This window comes from Ovis canadensis, chromosome 10, assembly GCF_042477335.2.
Source record: "Ovis canadensis isolate MfBH-ARS-UI-01 breed Bighorn chromosome 10, ARS-UI_OviCan_v2, whole genome shotgun sequence".
Classification (NCBI taxonomy): domain Eukaryota; kingdom Metazoa; phylum Chordata; class Mammalia; order Artiodactyla; family Bovidae; genus Ovis; species Ovis canadensis.
The window spans coordinates 16,029,012-16,043,584 of NC_091254.1; the positions used below are offsets into that span (position 1 = coordinate 16,029,012).

The 14,573-nt window shown below is 35.1% G+C and overlaps 1 protein-coding gene across 4 annotated transcripts in view; it reads right to left on the reverse strand.

Moving 5' to 3' along the window:
* Positions 1 to 14,573, reverse strand: part of TDRD3 (tudor domain containing 3) — a 231,369-nt gene that overhangs the window by 166,318 nt on the left and 50,478 nt on the right. For 2 of the 4 annotated variants that reach the window (XM_069602153.1, XM_069602154.1), the window contains exon 2: positions 3,665 to 3,749. The exons of 1 other annotated variant lie outside the window; for it this stretch is intronic. In XM_069602153.1, coding sequence (XP_069458254.1) covers positions 3,665 to 3,749 — 85 coding nt within the window. Of the gene's footprint in view, positions 1 to 3,664; positions 3,750 to 7,081; positions 7,169 to 14,573 lie in introns of all 4 variants that reach the window. One more of the 4 variants, XM_069602156.1, reaches the window with a different exon arrangement.

A 14,573-nucleotide genomic window follows, 5' to 3' on the forward strand; every position in this document is an offset into this window, starting at 1 on the left:
AAGATAAACAAAGCTATAGCATTTCTGATGCAAAAACAAAACTTCAACTACACACACAGTCTACATAAAATTTTTAAGGATTCTGTCTTCTTTAAGAAGTGAAAACTAAAGGAATAATAAGAAATTTATTCAGAAGAAAACTAAATACTACTCATGAAAAAGGCCTAATTATTTAAGCTAAGAAATTATCTTGATGCTTGAAACAGTGAGGTTAGTTTAATAACTAAATCTGTACTTTTCTAAAATTCCTTAAATAATAGTTAACAGAGCTATCACTATCAATAGATGATTACAATTACTGTATTATTTATAAAAGGATAACACATAAATAGGATAGTCTTCTTTGAACACCTACAATAATATAATTTCACTTGAAATATCCACATATAGTCAGCTTAAGAAACAAGAACACATGTTATACAACCCTCACAGATCCTTTCCAGTCTTTTTACTACCATGACTTTCATTTCTCAATGTAATGCAAGGATCATTCCTAAAGTACAATTCATTGAATGGAACTGCCAGGCAAACTAAGTCCCATATCCAAATACTTTATCCTTTGCACAGTTTCCAATAACAGAGTGAAAGAACTATAAACCAAACCTCAAGTTGCACGCATTTTAACTTTGAAAATACTAAGCAATATATGAGGAAAAAATGCTTATCCTGGCATTTCACTGTTTTGAATATTAAATAATACATGTGAAGCACTAAGCACAATGACTTACAAAAAATAAGCATTTAATGAGTGTGAGCTATAATGTTTAGTGAATATAAAACATGCATACTGTTATTATCTAAATGCATGTAACAAGTGAATAAGACAACTAAGTTCATAAAAAATCATTATTTTGAAAGTCATAGAAAAGCTGAAATATTTAAACACAGATAAGAAACAGAATATATACAATTTTTATGACACATCATGGTCCTTCATTTCTGATTTTATCACTAATTATAAAATGTAAAATAAAATGAGGCATTTATATAAAGTATTGTAGAAATGAGCACTAGACTAAAATTCTAACTTCCATTTACTGTGTACTGTAACTAACTAATATGACATGTCAGAAATTCTCTAAATCTGGATAATTTATTCCGCCATAAGGTCGAAAATATATTAACAATTCTATCTTCCAAAGTTGTTGTCATGCTGAAAGGAACAATGTATTTAAAGTTCACAGAACTTTTAAAGTATCATAGACACATATAAGGAAGATTATTTCATTGTTCTTTTAGCAAGATGAAAATGACCTACCAAATCTTTAAACATCCTAAAATCAAAGTCAATTTTATGATTCAGATGCCATTATATCAGGATCACTAGAATAGCTGGGTCCAAAAATACATTTACAGTGAATAACTCATTATTCAGGAGAAATTTAACCCATAGGATGCATGTGTGCACACACAAACAACATTCCTGACTTACTTCTTCAAATAAGTGCAGCAGAGTATCTATTTGGCAAAGCATTTTATACTATACAGAATGTTAAAAGAAATTTTAAAATAATCTTTAAAATTTTTTACTATTACACATTATTTAGTAATTTAAGACTACACTATCACTTAATTTTGCTCTGAATAATGCAGGAATTCAAAACTACATGCTAAATTTCTATATTATTCTTAAAATCTTTACTCCTCATTCTACAGAGTAAAAATTAAGAAACCTCCCTCCTTTCAACATACAAATCCATGCTAAAAAGAGTTACATAGCAGCTCTAAGGCTGCTACCTTTAGAAGGGCCCACTTACAAAGCTGGCCCTAAGCTGGCATCTGGGAACTTGGTACCAGAACCATTCCCTTACTGAAAATGTGGTTTACTGCCTAAACTATTTGTATTAACAATGTGATTTATGGTAAACACCTGCTTTCAAGGGGAGATGTCTAGAATTTTGTTTCATTCTAGGCAGAGTACCTTTTTGAACAGCCCAATAAAAGCCTAATGGACTTTGCTGGGCAGGAAACACTCTACATACATACTATTGCTTTGTTCACTGCTAGATAAAAGGACTAATTTAGTGTGTTCCCCACAGGAGGAAGAGAAGGTAAGAAAGCTTTTGCATGGATTATTCTCCCAATATGTAATAGGTTATATATAAGAATTAATAATGCCAGTCTTTCTCAATTAGGGATTAACATCCTGCAATCACTCAGAAGTTAAAAAATTTCAACAGAAATACTGTATATGACTGATTTTACTTAAAGTTTACGAACTTGAAAATTAGACTACTTGTCTGGTATAGACTTCATCCTTATTAAAAGTATTTCTTTAATTCTATTACATGGCATGATAGCTTTGGACTGGAGTATTTATAAATTTTAAAGCAAATTATAAAGACAAGTTAATTCACTAGTAATCATCACGTACCTCTTATGTATACCAGGTCAAAACTTTGTGTTAACTTATTTTATTTAGTTTCTTACCCAATTTGTAGATAGTTCAATGCTATTTACCTACATATATAAATATCAATAAGAAGAGAAGATTGTCACAAAGCCTTTTTCCTATTTAGGTCTTTTGCTTTTAGTGAACAAAGAAATAAACTGGGATTCTTTGTAACGTTTCTTGTAAATAAAATTCACTAATTTGGGTGCAAGTTAAGGAAAGATAAAATGTCTAGTAAACATCCCCATTTGTAGTCATGGATAACACACATAATTTCTAAAAAACCTGTTTGTCGTAAATAAAACTGCAAGCTGCTAAAACAATGATAAATTTCAAAATATAAATTCTGTTTAAATTCACATTTAATTATATAAATAAAAATTTAAATAACTGGAAAAGAAAAAGTTATAGTTATATATTAATTTATATTTCATATGTTATTATCAGTTGCCACCCTTTCTACTCTATGCTAAACCTACTTTGCAGTGACATAATGGATTTGTCAGACAGTAATTCTCTTCTGAATTTCATTGATTATATAACATAGCATATAACTTTCATTGTTTAACAGACTGTGATTGTAAAGGCGATAAAAAAATTCTCACTATGGTAACCAGAAGATTGAAAAAGAATATTCATTTAATCACATCTGTACTTCAAACAATTTTTATAATTCTTCAAAAAAAATCCAAAAGTCAATCTCAATTATAAAAAAGACACTGCTATACAGATGGGTAAAGGGAGAGAGCTAGGGAAGAAAAATGCATCAAAACATTAACAGTAATTATTGGGTTTTCTTATTTTATTTTTCTGTATTTTCTGAAGTAGTCATACTGTACAGTATATCCTACTTTGATCAACAGGAAAAGCTACTTCAAAATAAAAAATACAACTGTCAAGAAGCTGTAACCTAGCTAGTTTGTATGTAAATTTGATATTAATTTGTTTCTATGAATATGATCAGTTTTTACTTCTATTACATAGCTACTATAAATGTAATGAAATTCTATAACTGATCACAAGGTGAAAAAGTTTTAATTGTACTTTTCCCTTTTTCACTGATTTTGTATAATAGACATTAAAGAAATATATAGTTCTAATAATTGGCTTATATGAGATTACCAAATTCAACAAACATCGCTGCAACTTAAAATGGACAATAAAAATGAAAGATGTTCTCCACTTTATAAAAGCCAGTTTATTCTATCAGATATTTTTCATAAATATAGCTTCCAGATTTTTAATGTTTATAAGTTAATAAATAAAACCTACATTGAGAGCAATCAGGATGATGTCATTTACATTGACTTTGTCAGGAGAACTTGTGCAAGCTTCAATGCCTTCATCTGAAAGATACCTGTTAAAATAAAATAAATGGCTTAATATTTTCTAAAATCAAAGTTAACCAAAATTATTTTCTTAAGTCTACAAGTAGTTTTGTTCTCTACTGTAAAATGTTTCTACTGCAAATACCAAAGAGTCCTTGATACTCCCTGTTTACCATCTCTGATAGAACAGGATGGAGAATGCATATTTTTCCTTTCTTGTCTTTAAAGGGATATTGTGTTAATAAAAGTATAAATATGCTTTCTAAGAAAAGCTATTTAAACATCAATATGCTTCTTAAGGAATCAATAAGTTCCTCTTCGCTGTTACACAAATATCCAACTTAAATATTTAGTTACACAGTAAACTCTTAAGAGATTGACATGTGCTATAAAAATAGAACTAAAAACAGCATAGTTTTAAATTTAATCCAACAAAACTTTCCTCTTGGATACTTTCTCACATTATCTTTTCAACTCCCCTTTGTCTAACATAATGTTCCTAACAGTCTTCAATAAACACTACTGATTCCAAGTGGCACAAAGTCAGGCAACTTTTTACCTTACATCTTTTACTTTTCCTGTCTCTTTTCAGTTTTTTACTCATTGTATTATTGCCCTTTGTTCTTTTATTCAGTCCAAACCAACCATTCATCTGTAGCAATAATTAACTGAAGGGTGAAAAATTATTTAATCCAAAGGCTGGGTGGGAATCATCTCTACCAATTCACCCACGCCCAACATAACCATTTTGAAGTTCTTTGATAACTCTACAATTTACGTATCATCCCCCCACAAAAGTCCACCTGTAAAAATGCCCATTAACATTTGGCACCTTTTGTAATCAGTATTAGATACCCTGGTGCCGGCATTGGAACCACAGATATTCTCTCACTGAAAAGATACAGGACTACTAGTCTGACAGAGCTAACTTTGGCTCTTCCAGAGTTGATGGACAGCAACTTCACCATCAACTCCCAACCTTAGTCTGATTCTAAGACACCTTTACCTGAAGACAGTAATCAAAGAGCATTTGCCTTTAAGAAATAAAGGATGAATTTCTCAAAAGTAAAAGAGCAAGCAAAAAGAAATAAAAATAGAGTACAAAAAGCAATAGAAAATTAAAGCTGATAAGCCTATGAATAAGATCAAGGAGGTAAAAGAAAGGGAAGTATATAAAAATCAAAGCAAGAATGTGTTTAAAAAATTAGATACTACTAAAAGCTTAAGGCAGTGGTAAACTACAATGATGAATGAAGGCCAGGAGTTAAGTGGGTTACAGAGAGAGAAAAAAAAAAAGCATTAAGTATTTAGATGTGTCACTAAGAATAAATGGTTAGGAGGCTAGAATAAATTGTACATGAGTGACCATGGAATACAAATGTTTGCTGGCAGCATAGATGGCTGAAACACTGCTTTAATTCAGAATGAGTAAGTTCACTTCCTTATTACCCTGATAATTTTTCACCACTCACAGCCACTGACTGTATCTGGCACTAACCATCTTAAAATTTAGTTCTACAAATATTAATTAATTAACCCCTGATTTGTATGAAAAGAACTATGTGTGTGAATCAGTAATAAGATGATGAAAAATAAATATCTTCCTTTAAGGCATTTACAGTCTCATATAAAGCATAACATAACACATAAATAGCTACCATACAAGGCCAAAATAACTACAAACAAAATGTTATAGGAGCTCAAAGTGGCTAGGGAATGGAAAAGAATGCACAGAAAGGGCATCTCCATAAAGTAAACAAAGTATAAAACACATTCTGGGACATTCTCATTGGAAAATGGGGAAGAGATGAGAGGTCAATATAGGTTGAGACCAATTTTAGGAAGCAAAAGTACATAGGTATATGGGTACTATATTAAACGCTGACTGAGTAGTTACAAAAACACAGCTTTCAAAATTCCTAGGAGAAGGCAATGGCACCCCGCTCCAGTACTCTTGCCTGGAAAATCCCATGGATGGAGGAGCCTGGTAGGCTGCAGTCCATGGAGTCGCTAATGGGGAAATAAACAATGACTAATAAAATACTTCATCATCTAGAAAGGCAACTCTTTAGAATTAAAAGCTTACAGGATATCAGATAAACTGGAAATAATCTTAAAAAATATTCAAAGTTTAACTCTTTAGATTTACAGGTGAAGAAAAAATGCATCTTTTTTCAAAGATGTTAACCTAAACTTTGCCCTAAAATACCCTGATGTCTCAGATGGTAAAGAATCTGCCTGCAAAGTCAGAGACCCGGGTTTGATCCTTGGGTCAGGAAGATGCCCTGGAGAAGGGCATCACAACCCACTCCAGTATTCATGCCTGAGAACCCCACGGAAAGAGGAGCCTGGCGGGCTATATAGTCCATGGGGTCGCAAAGAGTCAGACATGACTGAGTGACCAACACTTCTAACTTCTAAGTAAGGCAAAGTTAAAAATGCGTCCTGATTCTCAGTGTAGCAGTCTTTTCATTGTGTGAGTGTGCCAAGTCTTATCTGACTCTTTGTGACCCCCATGGACTGTAGCCCACCAGGCTCCTCTGTCCATGCAATGTTCCAGAGAATACTGGAGTAGTTTGCCATTTCCTCCTCCAGGGGAATCACACTGCTTTTCAGTTCAGTTCAGCTCAGTCACTCAGTCGTGTCCGACTCCTTGCGACCCCATGAATCGCAGCACACCAGGCCTCCCTGTCCATTACCAAATAATGCTAATATCAGAAATATAACTCTGTTCTCATAAACAAAAGCCAACATCTATACATACCAATTGTATAATCAACTAGGCACTTTATCAACACACACAAAAAAGCACAATTAGGCAAATTAAATCAGCGCCTCCAAAGTATTGATTTATTAAACAAGAATAGATCTAGTTTCATGGTGAAAAATCAGGAAACTAATATTAACTAACAATTACAAAACTGTTACAACAATGAAAAAATACCTATTCTATAAAATATAAAAAGGGAAGCCTGTAGGCTTCCTGAATATAAGACATTATAAAATACAGCTCAGTCTCAGTTTCCAAGTTTTATAAGTCCCCCTTCCTCACCCTTAATATTTTTTTTAAATAAAAGGACTTGAGCCTTACACCTTTCTCTATAATTATCAAGAAACAGGAGACCCCATTCACAGGTCTCCCTAGTAACATCTTGGTGATCCTTCTGTCAATAATGGACCATTTTCACATAACTTGAGATTTGCAAATTAATCTTTTTTTGTTTTTGTAAACATTTAAAGATTCCAGTATCATCAGTGAATAAAACAAGTGATAAAAGCAAAGCGTAATGCCCAAATCAGATTCAAGATGCACCACAATACCACAGTAACTGAAAGAAGAACAAAACAACACAAAACCCACCAGCCTTAATGTGGTCACTGGGGGAAAAGCACTGCACATCAGAGCAGGGATGCCAGACCTGATCCCTGTGCACATCTGTACATGGACCTTAAGGGGAGAGAATCATCATCAGTTTCCACAGGCGATCTCTGAACACTTACACCCAAGGGCAAAACCTTAAAGAGGAAACAAACCCCAGAGAGCTCCTGTTTACTAAAACAGCCCAAAGGCACAATTTTTTCTTCTCCTCTGGTAGAGATTTTAGTGCAAAACCCCTCATTACTATTCTGAGCTAAAAACACATCGAAATAAATTTTATTGACAAGCAAGGCAGTAAAGGGCTAAATTTCTGCATACTACAAAATATACTAAGATTTCTCCTTAATTTTACCTCCAAAGAATTCCATTTTAAATCACAGCTTAATGAACATTTAAATTTTTTTAAAAAAGATTTTGGAAAGTGTTTCTTGTTTCCATAAATAGATGTTAAAATCCCATCTTTCTCAGAGTCATTTAATTTGTAATCCTGAGCAACTCTTGTTACTTTAGAAGTAAATGCTTTAAAACTAATTATTATCCATCAGTTTGGGGGAGAGGTGGTTTCCTATTACAAGTACTGAATATATATTTAAATAAGAATGGTCTCACTACTAAAACTATCTTCACCTCATGTTCTGAAGTTACTTGGACATATTAAACAGACATGCCCAAACTACAGTTCAAGAATCTCAACTGACAGGGAAGTATGATAAGAACAAATACTACTGTTTAATATCACTTATTAGATCCAGATAGTGGGCTACCATTACCAATAAGTGGATTACAAACCGCAAGGGAAAAGAGCACCAATTTTCCTTTGATCCATTCCTATGAAAGTAGGTAAAACCCTTGAGTTTAAGTTAACTGCTGACTATGATGTACATGTACTGAGAGCAGCGACAAACTGCAGAGTACATGTGCATCTAAAGGGGGCAGCTCCAGTGACCATCTGTATGAAGACAGTTTTCACTCCAGTCCCAAAGAAAGGCAATGCCGAAGGATGCTCAAACTACCGCACAACTGCACTCATCTCACACACTAGCAAAGTAATGCTCAAACTTCTCCAAACCAGGCTTCAACAGTTGAACCGTGAACTCCCAGATGTTCAAGCTGGATTCAGAAAAGGCAGAGGAACCAGAGATCAAGTTGCCAACATACGCTGGATCATCAAAAAAGCAAGAGAGTTCCACAGAAACAACTATTTCTTCTTTATTGACTATGCCAACGCCTTTGAATGTGTGGATCACAAGAAACTGTGGAAAATTCTTGAAGAGATGGGGATACCAGACCACCTGACTTACCTCTTCGAAAATCTGTATGCAGATCAGGAAGCAACAGTTAGAACTGGACATGGAACAACAGACTGGTTCCAAATAAGAAAAGGAGTACATCAAGGCTGTATATTGTCACCCTGCTTATTTAACTTCTATGCAGAGTACATCATGAGAAATGCTGGACTGGAAGAAGCACAAGCTGGAATCAAGATTGCCAGGAGAAATATCAATAAGCTCTGATATGCAGATGACACCACCCTTATGGCAGAAAGCAAAGAAGAACTAAAGAGCCTCTTGATGAAAGTGAAAGAGAAGAGTCAAAAAGTTGGCTTAAAACTCAACATTCAGAAAACTAAAATCATGGCATCTGGTCCCATCAATTCATGAAAAATACATGGGGAAACAGTGGAAACAGTGAAGAGACTTTTTTTTGGGGGGGGGGCCTCCAAAATCACTGCAAATGGTGATTACAGCCATGAAATTAAAAGATGCTTGCTCCTTGGAAGAAAAGGCATGACCAACCTAGACAGCATATTGAAAAGCAGAAATATATTCCCAACAAAGGTCCATCTAGTCAAAGCTATAGTTTTTCCAGTAGTCATGTATGTGAGAGTTGGACTCTAAAGAAAGCTGAGTGCTGAAGAATTGATGCTTTTGAATTGTGGTGTTGGAGAAGACTCTTGAGAGTCCCTTGGACTGCAAGGAGATCCAACCAGTCCATCCTAAAGGAAATCGGTCCTGAATATTCATTGGAAGGACTGATGCTGAAGCTGAAACTCCAATACTTTGTCCAGCTGAGGCAAAAAACTAACTCATTGGAAAAGACCCTGATGCTGGGAAAGACTGAAGGTGGGAGGAGAAGGGGATGACAGAGGATGAGATGGTTGGATGGCATCACCGACTCCATGGACATGAGTTTGAGTAAGCTCCAGGAGTTGGTGATGGACAGGGAAGCCTAGAGTGCTGCAGTCCATGGGGTCGCAGAGTCGGACACAACTGAGCGACTGAACTGAATGAAAGGCGGCAGGTCTAGTGACTATCTGTATGAAGACAGGTTAAGCAGCTACTGTCAGATATGCTCATTTTTAGCTTTTAGTTTTTTGCAAAGCAATGTCTAGCCAAACAGGCTTCAGTCTGCATGTAACACACATACTTTGTACTAATCATATTAGTTTATATCAGTTATCTGCCTGTTTGCTCCTATACACTTTCAAGTTGTCTTTGACATGCAGGGTTGTGCTACAGGTGTCTCTCAAATGATACATTATTCACAGCTGATGCACTTTTCAAGCAAAAGAGGAAAACAATTGTGTATTTTATGTCACTTTGTATGACTCTTGGAGAGCAATAAACATAATTATGCATTGAAACAATGTTCTTACTAGAGCTGTCATCAAATCATTTACTTTGGCCTAAATATTTCACAAACTGCACATATAAGAACTCATCTTTACCTCATTATTTCCATATATTTCTTTGGGGAAAAATGTTCTAATTGGCCAAAATAATTTAAAAAGTGCACTGAAGTTTTCTTCCCCTCTACCTACCTTTACCATTCCAAGCAATGAATGCCCATTGAAGTCTGAACTGAGAACTGAATTTGTAAGATAATCCAGGAGAGAATCTATTATTGCACATAAATACAAACTAGGCTGATGATGCATGAAAATTCTTTAAAATGGTGATGAAAAAAAATCAAGAATGAAAACATTATTCCCAAATGGATAGGGACTCAATCAAAAATAAAGGACACATCTGCACATGAATAATGCAGAACAGTATTAACTGTTTCTGAATAAAACCCAAAATACATAGCCACATGTGGTTTTGGGAGTCTCTGATCTATATATCTGTAAATGATTACTTGCTATCACATTGAGACTACCAGTCCACATCAATTCAGTTTAGTCACTCAGTAATGTCCAACTCTTTTTTTTATCCCATGGACTGCAGCACGCCAGGTTTCCCTGTCCATCACCAATTTCTGGAGCTTACTCAAACTCATGTTCATCAAGTAGGTGATGCCATCCAACCATCTCATCCTCCGTTGTCCCCTTCTCCTCTTGCCTTTAATCTTTCCCAGCATCAGGGTCTTTTCCAATGAGTCAGGTCTTCACATCAACTGGACAAAGCATTGGAGCTTCAGCATCAGTCCTTCCAATGAATATTCAGGACCAATTTTCTTTAGGATTGACTGCTTTGATCTTTTGTCAGTCCAAGGGACTCTCAAGAGTCTTCTCCAACACCATAGTTCAAAAGCATCAATTTTTCAGCAGTCAGCTTCCTTTATAATCAACTCTAACATCCATACATGACTACTGAAAAATCCATAGCTTTGACTATGTGGACCTTTGTTGGCAAAGTAATGTCTCGGCCTTTTAATATACTGTCTAGATTGGTCATAGCTTTTCTTTCAAGGAGCAAACATCCATCATGGCTACAGTCACCATCGGCAGTGATTTTGGAGTCCAAGAAAATAAAGTCTGTCACTGTTTCCATTGTTTCCCCATCTATTTGCCATGAAATGACAGGACCGGATGCTATGATCTTCGTTTTTTGAACGTTGAGCTTTAAGCCAGCCTTTTCACTCTTCTCTTTCAAGAGGCTCTTTAGCTGCTCTTCGCTTTCTGCCATAAGGGTGGAGTCATCTGCATATATGCTGTTATTGATATTTCTCCCGGCAATCTTGATTGCAGCTTCTACATTCTCCAGTCTAGCAATCTGCATGATGTACTCTGCATATAAGTTAAATTAGCAAGATGATAATATACAGACCTGATGTAACCCTTTCCCAATTTTGAACCACTCTGTTTTCTATGTCTGGCTGTACTGTTACTTCTTGACCTGCAAACAGATTTCTCAGGAGGCAAGTAAGGCAGTCTGGTATTTCGATCTTTAAGAATTTTCCACAGTTTGTGGTGATCCACACAGTCAAAGCCTTTATCTGTTAATGAAGCAGATATTTTTCTGGAATTCTCTTGCTTTTCCTATGATCCAACAAATGTTTTCAATTTGATCTCTGGTCCCTCTACTGAGGCACCAAGATTCCAGTTCTTCAATCACGTACTGCTGAGGCCTAGCTTGGAGAATTTTGAGCATTACTTTGCTGAAGTGTGAAATCAGTGCAACTATACAGTGGTTTGTACATTCTTTGCCATGCCTTTCCTTGAGATTGGAATGAAAACTGACCTTTTCCAGTTCTGTGGCCACTGCTGAGTTTTCCAAATTTGCTGGCATATTGAGTGCAGCACTTTCACAGCATCATATTTTAGGATTTGAAATAGCTCTGCTGGAATTCCATTACCTCCACTGGCTTTGTTCATAGTGATGCTTCCTAAATAAGGCCCACTTGACTTCATACTCCTAGATGTCTGACTCTAGGTGAGTGATCACACCATAGTGGTTATCTGGGTCATGAAGATCTTTTTGGTATAGTTCTTCTGTGTATTCTTGCCACCTCTTCTTAATATCTTCTGCTTCTGTTGGGTCCATACCATTTCTGTCCTTTACTGTACTCATCTTTGCATGAAATGTTCCCCTGGTATCTCCAACTTCCTTTAAGTGATCGCTAATCTTTCCCATTCTATTGATCTCTAATATATTCCCATTCTGTCTCTATATTAGCCTGAGTAACTCCCAATTATTCAAGCTAATATGGAGTTAGAAAAGAATAAAACATAACAGGTAATTTTTTAAATCACTTATATTAAAGGCTATCTTTCATTTTAGCAAATATGGACTTGGCCAATCTACTGCAAACTCCCAGAACATTAAAATATATTTTTTTTCTTATTTTATATTGCCAGTATTCTTATTTATTTATTTATTTATTTTTGCTTTTGTTTTTTTTTGTTGTTGTTGTTTAAAATTTTTTATATTTATATTTTTTATAAAAACTACCCAAATAAAGGCCTCTGTATTCACTCTGCTTATCCTGTTTCTAGACCTACAGTGTAAGTGGAATAAAACATGCCTCCTGAAAATTTTTGTTTTTGCTATTATTCTTATAGGCTTTTGCTGTATATAGCCAAAAACACTGAAATAATATATTAGTTTCCCTTATCTACAGCATAGGAAAATAGCTTATGAACATCCATCTATGAACCACACCATACTGAGTAATAAGATTTGTTCGTTTTTTCAGTCACCAAGTTGTCCAACTCTTTGTGACCCCAATTAGTTAACTTAATAAAAATTTGTGCACAATTTGTTTCAAATAACCCAGTATAGACTAAATCAATACACTTAATACAATTTATAAATACATTAAGGGAGTTGGGGTGGGGGAAGTCACCAATCACAATATATAACTTGATACATTAGCATTAAGTTCAATGACTTTATGGGATTCCATGACTAAATCTTTAAGCACAGCATAAAGAAGGATCACAATCCTACTACAAGTAATTCAGAACAGGGAATCCTATGACATCAAATGGCAGAAAATAAAAAAACAGGTCTTCCATCTTATTTCCCTAAAAAACAAGTACCACCTTCTGTCACTTCCAGTTTGTTTATACTTCTTTAGGTAAAGTGGCCACCTACTCTGCCAAAATGCATACCACAATCTTTATTCCAATAATTACAATAAGGACCTGAGTCAACACTAGCTAAAATTTAACTTTTTCTCTATGAGTTATATATCTATAAATGGGCAGATGAATAAAAACATGTATTAAAGTAGCTCTAAGTAAAAAGTCATTAGTGTTCATCTTAATCAATGCAGAAAATGATTTCTAATACAAGATTGATTTTATTCAAATGTAAACTATCTTGAAAAATGCATCTCGATCAGAAGGGCTGGAGAAGTGGACAGCTGCTGCCAACTGCACACTGTGGCCCAGCGGGATATGCTATTGAGCCTGTCAGTGGACACCTCTGCCTCAGCTTCTTCGTGATGAAGCTGGAAAATATGAGCAGTTCAGATCTACAGAGACTTCCGCTCATTTCAACCAACCGACTGAATACCAGTGTTAAATTCATTGGCTGCAAATTCCACGTTGATCCTGGAGAAGCAAAAATTGACATTCTGCCCTGCTTCCAATATGATTAAGCACTTCATACATGTTACAGTCAAAGAAAACATGTAACTCTCTGATATAAAACAAAAATAACAAGGTCACTTTGACTGGGTTTGGCCTCTGTTGAGGAAAACCTTGAATATTTCCTGTAAACTATTTTATACTTGGCATTTGCCATGTTGGTGTCTGAAGGTACAGTGTGAACTCTGGAAAACAAGAGAAAGCTACTGTTTTTTCTTTCATGGACATGTTTTTTCTTTCATGGACAGACTAATGTAAACTTGGTAGTCTAGGTAATTTGCAGCTTTTAAATGTAAATACTTTAGCCAGCCAGTTCTTCCAAAGTGTAACTTTCTTGCCCTCTTGGAAAATAAATGTTTTCTTTCCTTTCTTTAAAAAAAAAATATGCATCTCATTTTTAGTTTGTATGATTCTTTTCATGCACAAATGTATATTATTTCAATCATTTAGCTAATACATGACATTTTTTTTCTACACACAGGAAAATCTATCTTAATTTCTTCTGTGCTATGTTTTCAGATTTTTATATTACAAAAATAAAAACACCAAAAGCAAAACATCGTTACAACCTTAAAATTTTATTTGCAAATATTTCATAAAATTAACCTGCACAAAAATTGAAAGGATAACTATGTAAAAAGTGAAAAAAAAGGAAAAAAAAATCTACTTAGTACTCCATAAGGATCTTTTTCCTAAACAAGTAATTTCCATAGAGTTCTGAAGCATTATGAAATGCCTTGATACATCATGATTAAGATCTGTACTACTCAAGCTTCCCTGGTAGCTCAGTTGGTAAAGAATCTACCTACAATGCAGGAGACCCCAGTACGATTCCTGGGTCAGGAAGATTCCCTGTAGAAGGGTTATGCTATGCACTCTAGTGTTCTTGGGCTTCCCTGGTGGCTTAGACAGTAAAGAATCTGCCTGCAATGTGGGAGACCTGGGTTCAAAGCCTGGGGCAGGAAGATCCCCTGGAGAAGGGAACAGCTACCCACTCCAGTATTCTGGCCTGGAGAATTCCATGGATAGAGGAGCCTGGCATGCTACAATCCAAGGAATAGCAAAGAGTCAGACATGACTAAGGGACTTTCAAAAAAAAAAAAAAATTTTTCAATATTTTAGTGGCCAGACAAGAAATTTTTGGCCCAAGACTAAAGA